Below are 11,271 nucleotides of genomic sequence, written 5' to 3' on the forward strand. Positions count from 1 at the left end.
ACATACATTTTGAATACATTCTACATATAGTTCAAGAAGATAACATACTATATATACAACATTACTATATTCAAATTGCATGAGCATAGCTAAAGAAAAGACAAAAAAACAAACTCAATTATTACATTTAAATAAATTGATATTTCATAAATTGGCTAATAACTCTTTTGAGATTTATAGTACATACATATATATATATCTTATATATATATAGTTAAATTCCTGCCACCCCGCCCAACTTGCGATAATCCGAATTGACCGCAATGCCAGCATCATTCAATCCATTTGATATGCCACAAATGACCGAACCACGATTACGATACCGCTCACATTGATGTCCCTTGGCCTGCAGACTGTTGACATCCGCTTGCAGCATGCCGTACTCATATTGCAGCACATTGGGCAGCATCTGATGGTGGAAACGTGCCGCATCGATGGCACTCTTAATGTCCGCCCGTTGCCACAACATGCGCACCAGCAACGGGGCCAGAGCTGTTATGATTTTCGTGCCACCGGCGGCACCAACAACCAAACGCACCTTGCCGCTCTCACGTTCGGTGACAATAATGGGGCACATTGAGGACATGGGCCGTGGGGCGACACCAATCGCATTCTTCCCATCGATAAACGGCAAATCAAAATAGTTCCTCAAGTGACGCAACGAATAGTCAGACATCGCATTATTGAACAATACTCCTGAGCGTTTGCCCATCCTTCCGCTGCCGAAACTAAACGGAAAACAAAGTGTCAACATTTAGTGCAAAGTTTATGCTGTCTGTCAACTTACTAAAAGTTGATCGAACTGGTCACGGACACAGCGTCGCCATTGTGCAGTACCGAGATGTGCGCTGTGCCGTGTTCATCGCGTGCTTCGAGTTCTCCACTCGCCCCATAATGCGACGAGCTGTTGAAGGTTTCTGCATCGTCAATCAATTGCGCGATGCGAGCTGCCAATTCGGGGCTGGTGAGATTCGCCAGGAGCTGAGGAGGAGAAATATCGAAATGAAATTAGAAAATACAGAAATCAGCAATATATACTGTGTTTAATGAAAAAGAATTCAAGTACCGACTATTTTAGTTAGATAAAACTTAGTTGTCTACAAATAATTTCTATTCAATTACTCCACTCTCAATCTTATGAGCTGCAGAAGAAAGAATTCAACGGAAAGTAGAAGATTAATGGGATACAAATCAGTTGCCTAGAAATAAATAGTTGTTGCACTTAAATAAAATTTGATCTCGATCTTGTCAATCAATCTGCAGAAGAATTCAACTCAAAGAGGCAATTGTATTATATACAATTTAGTTGCCCATAAACAAATAGTTGAGGCATTTAAATATAATTTGTACTCAATTGCATCTCAACTATTAATCTTATGAGGTGCAGAAAAAGGAATTCATTGTTAGAAACAAATGCAATTTGAATGAAAATAGATGCCCATAAAAATAAAAATTCTGCAGTCTTGGTAATTGGTATTCAATTGATTTTAAATACTCAATCTAATGAAGTGGGAGTAGCCTTTATCACCTTTTGAAACCGGCGGAGGTTTCATTTAGGAATGTGTTTAGTACTATACTATAGGAATGCAGTCCAGGGTCAGGAATTTAGCTACGCCAATATAGGAAATGCTTACTTTGGTTTTATACTTCATTGGTGTTCTAACTTAAGATATTGTTTGGTGAACAGCCGAGGCTGTAATGACAAGCATCACTTATGCATAGCGTTGAGGATTTGATGTCCCCCTTCTCCCCTTTGGACGTTAAGTTGAGTAGCCGCGTTAGTGGGCCAGTGCCTGTCAAGAAAGCGGTCCCTTAAATGTCTTGTAAACTTTCAGCAGAGAGAACCTGTCATCACTTAAAACTTGTTTTCCTATTTTTTTTTATTCATACAAGTATACGACAAGCTACGGTCATCCCTAGTAGAGGTCCGCTTGACCCGGAAAGGTTAGAACAATAAACGGACGCCATTTGCCTGAGGACACTGTTCACATCTGAGCTATTTGATAACCCAGACTCTCAGTCACGCTGAGACTCTTCCTGGTTTGATATGACTGGGAAGGGATGTGGTAAGTTTTGAGAGAGCCGAATTATCACATATGTTCTTTAGAGCAGCTACTATTAGCTTATACTAAATTATTCTATTGAAACCTGATTTTCATTGCCTATTGAATAGTAATTTGAAATAAATAATGTATGCTGTTATTTTGTTAGAACTAGAACTAGATTTTCTATTGCGATTGAATATATACCCCATTTAAATTCAAGAAAATAGTCTCGCATTTTGCACAAGCACATGAAAAAAGCTGAGATAGTCAGCACGCTGCAAAAGAGAGGGACAGAGAGAGAGAGAGAGAGAGAGTATTTATATCGAACCTGCTCGTTAGCTGCATCATCCAGTTGCCAGCGTTGTACGAAACCAAACTTCATGGCCTCAACAATGCGATGGATTTCCAGGGCGCCCAATTTGCCCGTTGCCTCAAAATCGCTGCGAAACTCACGCAAAATATTCATGATGAATGCAACAATGTGTCCGCTTCCAGGTGGTGGCACCAAATGCAAGTCCAGCTCATCCAGTGGCACAACTAGCGACTCTGCCAGTTGCACTTGTGCGTTCGTCAGATCCTCGCGCGTAATGCCGCTGTTGATGTCCCGTAGATCGGCATAAACTTGCCCCATCAATGAGCCATTGTAGAAGCTACGCGGTCCCTCGCTAGCGATGGTTTCGTATGTGGCACACAATTGCTTCGGCGGTTGTATGTGGCTGCCGAGACGCCAAAAGTCTCCCGTTTCGGGATTCACAAACATGCGGCTCAACAGCGAATCGGCTTTGATCATTGCCTCATTGATGACCAGCGCATCCAATTGATGTTTGTACAGTGCATAGCCTGAGTGGCACAATGCCAATGTGGGTGCCATCAACTCGTGCCACGGCAGGCGACCGTAACGCTCGTGGGCCACAGCATAGCCCAAGAGCTCGGTGGGCACAGCGATGGACCAGCTCGATTGTTGCAGTTGCTGTTCATTCTGGAACTTCGCATAGTCCAAGGCGCTGCGCGACTGTGGCGCCATCTCTCGACTCAAGATGCTAACTGCTCGCCGCTCGTTGTGCAGATAAATGTTCATCAACATGCCGCCTCCCAATCCCATGCTCTGGATGCCAAGCAGTCCGTTACATAGCAGTGCGGCAAGTGCTGCATCCACCGCGCTGCCACCACGTTGCAGAACATCTCTGTGATATTCCGCAATTTACTAATCTTCATTTAAAACGCTCTTGTAAAATGTTGACTTACCTTGCTATCAAGCTGCATTCGGCGTTGTCTGAGCAAATTGCAGATTGTTTGAAATGCTGCTTCTGGGAGCTGGATGGTGGCAGCGGCATCTCTGGATTTGGCGGTGTTCTTGCCACATGCCGTTTACCTAAACAATGATTATACGTTGCTCATTTTTTGTGTACTTGTCTTACATTGCCAACTTACCGCGGTTCTCGAGCTGTCCATAGTAATAAATTGCAATCAGCAAGCTGGCGATGCCAAATAAAGATACAAAACGATTACAAATCCATTGCAAGAGCATCATTTTGTTTATCCTAGTTGTTGTAATAAACAATTACTTTGTATTCGCTTCATCTTGTGCTTTAAATTTGTTTTGTTGCGTCTTGCAGCCAAACGTAAACAAGGATATCGAAACAGGCAGCGATAGTTCGATAGGCATGAAAAGTGTGGAGTTGCGCGATACTTTTACTGAGCGAAAGTAATGCTATCGATAACACAAACGGCGCACTTTTTAAATTTCAAGGTAAGCAATTATAAGCGTAATTGAATTGTTATACAATTTAATTAAAGAATGAATCTTATACAATATTTGAATATATGTGAAATATAAATGAAAATAAAACAAATGAATTAAATTAATTAAATTAAATTGTATTTATTTTAATTGCAAATAGTGCTGTATTGAATTCTGATAAAACAATAGAGATTTTTACTTAGGATAGTTAATAGCTAACCATAATACTTGTGTTTTAGTCACATTCAGGCAGCTAAACAAACGTTATGCGCTTTTTGTGGAATACAATATTTAATAGCTAAGGTTATAACCTCATGAAGTGACTTTAGCTAGAGAACCTGACCTGATGATCAAATGCCCCGTTCTATGCAAAAGTCGTGACGAAGCATTGTTGCATTGTTGTTGTTGTCGCTGCAGTTGTAATAAATGAATGTAGTGAAGAGGCACCTTTATAATTGGTTTTTGGCGTGATCTTTGGTCAGCGACAGCAGTTAAGATTCCCATGGTATGAGCAATGTAATTGATTTGTGCATCCGCTTGCCATATTATTATTATTGCTGCACTCGCCAAGCATTCGCACTCGCACTCGCTCTCGAACTCATACTCATACTCGTATTCGTATTCGTACTCTGCAACAATCAGAGTGTACATGAATGAAATTTAAAAGCCATAAATCTTATGTTTTTATATCGCACTGCGCAGCATGGCAATCAAATGAACAAATCAACTGATCCAACAACAGGAAGACACATTCCGGTTCGGTTCAGTTCGTTGATCGTCAATGGAGATGGAGATGGAGATGATGGCAATGGCAATGAATGAATGTGTGCTGCTTGCAACTTGGATTGGGATCTCGCAAATCTGACATCTCTTTGGGTTGGGTTGGGTTTGGTTTGGAGAGTATCACACATCTTGTCTCCGAACATGGCAAAGCTAATTCCAGCACGCGTCTCTCCTAACTATGTATGACGAAATGTACGCAACAAATACAAATGCCTACATCATCATGGCACCTGTCAGACGTCAGTGGCGGCTTAACAGCTTAAATGACTCAACGAGCAGCAGCAAAAACGAGACAGAGAAACGCAGACGCAGTCTGTGGTGTCTGCGAAAGTGAAAGAGATGGAAACGATGCTCCAGATTGTCAACAGCGTCAACACCTTGGTAGCGACAAACAACTTAGCCAACATAATTTGCCTCAAGTATTTGTGTGTGATGAATTTATTTTTAATAACACTGCACAACAAAATGCTGGGAAAAAACAAAAAAAAAAAAAAAAAACAAATTGTTTAAGTATGTAATACCAAATAATTAATAAAATAATAATGATCTTAAAACTAAGGAAAATATTAAAAGTTAAACAAAAATTATCTAACATGATTGTAAATGTACCCATAACTAATTAAGGTAATCCTATACGGTTTTAACAATATAGATATTTATTTGGGATTTAAAATCATATGCTTCTTATATAAGTAGTAAATTTATTTTGTTTATAATTTATTTAATTGCTTAAAATGTTTTCTAATTTATTTAAAAATTTAAAATTAGACTATACAATCTACTCGTTCAGTATGTACTCATACAATATTTAAAAAAATCTGATTAAGACATTAAAATAAAAAGTTGCTTGAGAATACGACAAAGCCAGAAATATTATCATCCTTTATATGCAAGTTTCAAAGATTATATAAACAATTTCAAAATTAAAAAATTATTTTCAAAATTTAAAAAAAAAAAAATGTATACACAAAATGCAATTTTTTTAATGTGAGTCAACTTTTTTAAAGATAAACATGCTTACTGAATTTCATTATTGTAGAAATATATAATATATAATATTTTATTTTCATTTATTTATTTATTTTTATATCTACTACGAAATGAAAGAAGGGTATTATAACTTTACTATATGCCGGCAAGCAAAAGGAAGCATCTCCGGCCCTATATAGTATATATATTCTTGATCAGCGAGACGATATGTCCATGTGTCTGTCTGTCCGTCCGTCAGTATGAACACCTAGATCTTAGAGACTATAAGAGATGGAGCTATGCATTTTTTCGACATCACTTGTTATGTTTGCACGCAGTTCAAATTTGTTTCAAATTTTTGCCACGCCCACTTCCGCCCACACAAATTGACAATACTCGAATAACAAGCGTAATTTTAAAGCTAGAGTTGCGAATTTTGGTATATATACCAAAAGACTATAGTTATTATTATATATATATATAATATATATATATATATAATATATATATAATAATAACTATAGTCTTTGTGGTTCCTGAATTTCTTTGCGATCAGATAAATATTGTAGAAGTTATAAAAGAAATACTTTTGTATGGGCAAAAACGTCTACTTACTAGGGGTCTTAGTTGCTTTGGCTGACAATCTGGTATATTTTCCACTCTATAGTATATGTATATTGAATTTGGTACCATATCAATATACAAAATATACCACTTGGTATATTTTGAGTATTTATGTGGTACATTATTTCGGTATATTTTGAGAATTATACCTAATATTTTGTTTTTATTCAACATGTAATTTTCTTACTTGTGTTTTATATTTTTGTGCGCCAATATAATGTTTAGTCCGAGTTGTTTAAAATATATTTAAAATGAATTGTTGTGTTTTAAATAAGTGTAAAAAATTCTCTAAGAGAGTTTTCAATCAAAAATCACAAAAAAATTACCATGTTGCGCAGTGTTGTGCTTTAAGCGTTGAGCGTTGACAAGATTGCCGGTGATGTCCAGACGGCAGGTGCAAACAGGCGCATAGCTGGAATTACGTTTTAATTGTCTTTGGGGGCTTTTGATGTTCTGCTGCTGAGTTTGAGATGAGACGAGATGAGTTGAGTTGAGTTGAGTCCGTGATGGCATAAAAGCTGATGCAGTTAATCTAGGCAGGCTTAGCGGGCGCTTTTCCTGTTCTCCGCATCGGAGACATCGGATGCTATGATCTACTATAAGCATGGCCACACGACACTCCACTCCACTTCACTCCACTTCATGCTGTGTGCTTGCTTCCAAAAAAAGACTACACAAGTTGGAAGCGGGGACGAGGGAGGTAAGCGGGGAGGAGTGGCTGCCAAGTGACAACATTCTTATTTCGCATACACGAGGTGCTGATCCTAAAGGCGACTTCAGTTGTTGCTGCTGACACCGTCTTTTTGCGTTTTGTTTTAAAAGACAGACAGCGAGAGATGCGGAGAGAATGATAGAGGGAGAGGAGACACAGAGAGGAAGCCACCATTCCAGAACAATTGGACGAAGATATCGTGTATTTATAGACCTGGCCCTGAGACCGTTTTCACAGTTGGCTTCGTTCACTGCGCCCGCTCCCTGATCTTTAGCATGTGTGTGCCGCCCCTTGTGTTTTCCATCCGCTTTTCATTCCACTTGTGCAACATATTTTCATTTAATTGCGTTTAATTCGAAAATTACAAACATTCAATTTGATCTGTTTGTTGATCCGTTGATATCCAATGCTCAACAGTTTTTCAAAAGCAAATAAAACGCCAACTCAACATAAATAATAAATAACAAATAACATAGAGCTCAATTGAGTTGAGTGCGTTGCTTCAAGTTCTATTGCTGAATGAATGACTCATTGACTGAATGCTTCACTGGTTGACTAATTGATTTGACAGCTCACAGTTCGCGCTGCAAAGTTGAAAATGAACTTTTCCACGGCTTTTACTTTTACTGCATAAATTATTGCCAGAACTCAGGGCTCATAATTGCAGAGCTTTCGCCTATTTCCCATTAAGGAAAATGGCTTCTAATTAAATTTGCTAAAGTTTCATTTTATCTTAAATCTGTAGCTATTTATGTCTAATGTAAACTGGCTTTGACGAAAATGTGAAAAAATTATTAAATTTTCTTTTCCGAATAGGAAAATGTTGTTTTAAACATTTATTTCCAAAAGTGGTCCGCATTTGGAAGTTTTTCTATAATTTCTTCAAACTGTGATTTAATTTTGTAATAGTCTTATGTTAGTGATACATGTACATATATCATAACAATATTATTTTATTTTTTTTGCATATCGGTATTTAGAGTAAAAAAACATATACCAAAATATTTTTTATTTTAAATAAAGATGAATCTTTTAGCTCTTGATTAGTGCATTTATTAGAGTTAAGAATGATGTTGGAATGATTTTTCTGTTTTAAGATAATTGCATAAAGGAACAAATTCGTACGAAAAAAATGAAAGAAAGAAGAAAGAATTTTATCGTAAGACAAAAATGTTCCTAATATTTATCTGTGCTCTAAATAATGAGAACAAGTAAGAAAGCTACAGTCGAGTGTACTCGACGGTGAGATACCCGCTACCCATTTTGGATTAAAGGCAATATATTTTGCGGTATTATTCTCAAAATATACCAAATATACTGCAAAAATACTAAAAATATACCGAATGGTATATGTCGTATATCGATAAAGTACCGCATTCAAAATATATCATAGACGGCTCAATATACCAGATTGTCAGCCAAAGTAACTAAGACCCCTTGTAAGTAGGCGTTGTTGCCCATACAAAAGTATTTCTTTAATAACTTCGACAATTTTTATCTGATCGCAATCAAATTTTCAGGAATCATAACTACTATAGTTATTATTATATATACCAAAATTCCAAAACTCTAGCTTTAAAATTACGCTTGTTATTCGATTTTTTTGATTTGCAGGGGCGGAAGAGGGCGTGGCAAAAATTTGAAAAAAAACTTGATTTGCGTGCAAACATAACAAATGCTGTCGAAAACAAATTATAGCTCTATCTCTAATAGTCTCTGAGATCTAGGTGTTCATACGGACAGACGGACGGACACACAGACGGACAGACACACAGACACACAGACGGACAGACGGACATGGCTAGATCGTCTCGGCTGTTGACGCTGATCAAGAATATATATACTTTATAGGGTCGGAGATGCCTCCTTTTACCTGTTACATACATTTCCTGACGGCACAAAGTTATAATACCCTTCTACCCTATGGGTAGCGGGTATAAAAACCTTTACTTATTATTAAAATTGTTTCAGTCTATGTTATGACTTTGAATTACTAATTTTTAAAAACTAAAGTGTATTCTATGCTCAATTTTTCATAGTTGAAATAAGTTCGTGTGATTGTTTCAGATAAACTTGTTCAACAATCCTGACTCTACTGAAAATAATAATATTCAATGGCTTAAACGAATTATTAAATAAAATATTTCATCAAGAGATCTTTTCAAGATACGTTACATGGTTTTATTTTGTTAATTTCTTAATACCCAATATTTTCAATTTTATTTCTTATAACGAAAAAAGTATAATCTAGTTAGCCAGGGAAATCTTGGCAGAATCTTGTCAAGCTGGAAGGCAGATCCCGTCTAGCTTCAGTCAGTCTTAGTTCTAAACTCGTACGGGAAACAACTTCGGGAAACATAAAATACAAAACTCAAAATTGTACGATAATAATAATTAAAATATACTTTTCTTTTTCGGGAAACAAATGTTTCGACTCGGGTCCATTGTGCGCTGCATCGATGCGCTGTCGGTGCGTCGTTTGATGGCCAGGAGCTACGGCTCCGCATTGGCTGCCGTATTGCCGAATCGTTCGATGCCGCTGGAGCAGAAACAATCGTCAAAGCTAGATGAGGACAAACTGTCGAGTGAGAAGATTATTGGACGCAGCTACAGCGAAGCGTTGGAGCTGAAGATGGCGAGTGCCAAGGAAGATGCTCAGGAAATAGTTGATGAGTTCACCGCTGAAGCCAAGGATAAGGGCAAGAAGGCGGTGGAAAAGGGGAAGGCAGGCAAGTCTGCGGGTGGCGATGGTGCCAAGGAGCCGCCAAAATCACCACCGGCCAAGCCAAAGGCTAAGGAGGAACGCTTCAAGTCCTTCGAGATCTATCGCTGGAAGCCAGGCGATGAGCCCTCGATGCAAACCTATCGCATCGATCTCAATGATTGCGGTGCCATGGTGCTTGATGCCCTCATTAAGATCAAGAATGAAATGGACGCCACGCTGACCTTTCGTCGATCGTGCCGCGAGGGCATCTGCGGCTCGTGTGCGATGAATATCGATGGCATCAATACGTTGTCGTGCATCACGGCCATCGATACGAATGTGGGTAAGCCATGTCGCATTTATCCACTGCCACATCTGTATGTGAAACGTGATCTGGTGCCGGATTTGTCGCAATTCTACGATCAATATCGGTCGATTCAACCGTGGCTGCAGCGCAAGAATCTCGATCGCGAGATCGGCAAGGCGCAATATTTGCAGGCTCTCGAGGATCGCGATAAGCTCGATGGTCTCTACGAGTGCATTCTGTGCGCCTGCTGCCAGACCTCGTGTCCATCCTACTGGTGGAACAGCGAAAAGTATCTGGGACCCGCCGTCCTCATGCAGGCCTTCCGCTGGATCATCGATTCACGTGACGAGGCCTCCGAGCATCGGTTGTGCCAGCTAATCGATCCCTATAAGCTATATCGCTGCCACACCATACTCAATTGCACCAATACGTGCCCGAAGAATCTCAATCCGGCCAAGGCTATCATCTCGCTGAAGCAGATGCTGGCTGGCATGAAGAAGAAGCCGCCACCGAAAATGCAGACTGATCAAATGTTCCCGACGTCGGGTTAAGCACAAGTTTTCATTTTACTCTCTTCACTCTACAAGTCTACAATACATTTTTACATTAGAATTGATTAATCTACACTGTTCGAGATTATTTTTCCATCGTCTGCATTCTACACATCAAGCAACTCTACACGAAACTACATTCGTTGCCTATATTCTACACGATTGTACACTTCTCTACACTACTCTCTTTACTCCACACTACCGTAAACTACTCCACACTTCTGTATACGACTGTGAACTACTTTAATCTTCACAATTCTGTGCTGTCCTCCACTATTTCAAACTGTTCTTATAGAATCTGTTTATCTTAAATGCATTGAACCGTTCTAGGGAAACACGTCAAAATTTATGAATTCGATTTTACATCTGGAAACTGTATTGCAAACTAAAAATAAAACACACAACCTAACATTTGTTAAACATGTTCGATAATAAAAAAATGTGCAATGAAATCGAAAGACTTTTCAATTAATATAGTTTGAAATATTTCAAAATGTGGTAGTGTAAAATGAAATGTATAAAATACTTTTATTTTAAATAAACATCAACTTTGTTATATACTACTTTAAAACAAACTTTAAAAGACAAACACGCACTTTATGATTTAATACTTAGAATCAACATTTTGAATTGCCTTTATAAATTACTGGAACTGTTTAAATTAAACAATAATAATAAATAAATAATAAACTTTTAATAAATAAGTTATGTACAAAAAACATTTAAAAATTTTCTGAACTCTGATAGATTCATACATATGGTATGTATGTATAGGTAGATGATGTTTTGCTAAAGTAAAATAAATCTTTATTCTTTTGTTGAATTTCTAAATTAA

General features: G+C 38.0%; 2 protein-coding genes across 2 annotated transcripts; one reads left to right on the top strand and one right to left on the bottom strand.

Moving 5' to 3' along the window:
• Positions 1–139: 139 nt before the first annotated feature.
• On the bottom strand, positions 140–3,668 carry LOC117578190 (glutathione hydrolase 1 proenzyme). The gene is made up of 5 exons (XM_034263506.2): positions 3,477–3,668; positions 3,291–3,417; positions 2,374–3,229; positions 788–981; positions 140–728 (listed from the first exon to the last, which is right to left on the bottom strand). Exons 1-5 carry the CDS (start codon positions 3,574–3,576, stop codon positions 215–217), a joined length of 1,791 nt encoding a protein of 596 aa, XP_034119397.1. The 5' UTR covers positions 3,577–3,668; the 3' UTR covers positions 140–214.
• A 5,529-nt stretch (positions 3,669–9,197) lies between these two features.
• LOC117578192 (succinate dehydrogenase [ubiquinone] iron-sulfur subunit) lies at positions 9,198–10,888 on the top strand. The gene has a single exon (XM_034263510.2). The coding sequence runs from the start codon at positions 9,300–9,302 to the stop codon at positions 10,434–10,436; it is 1,137 nt and encodes a 378-aa protein (XP_034119401.1). The 5' UTR covers positions 9,198–9,299; the 3' UTR covers positions 10,437–10,888.
• The last annotated feature ends 383 nt before the right edge of the window (positions 10,889–11,271 follow it).

This window comes from Drosophila albomicans, chromosome X (assembly GCF_009650485.2).
Source record: "Drosophila albomicans strain 15112-1751.03 chromosome X, ASM965048v2, whole genome shotgun sequence".
Lineage (NCBI taxonomy): Eukaryota > Metazoa > Arthropoda > Insecta > Diptera > Drosophilidae > Drosophila > Drosophila albomicans.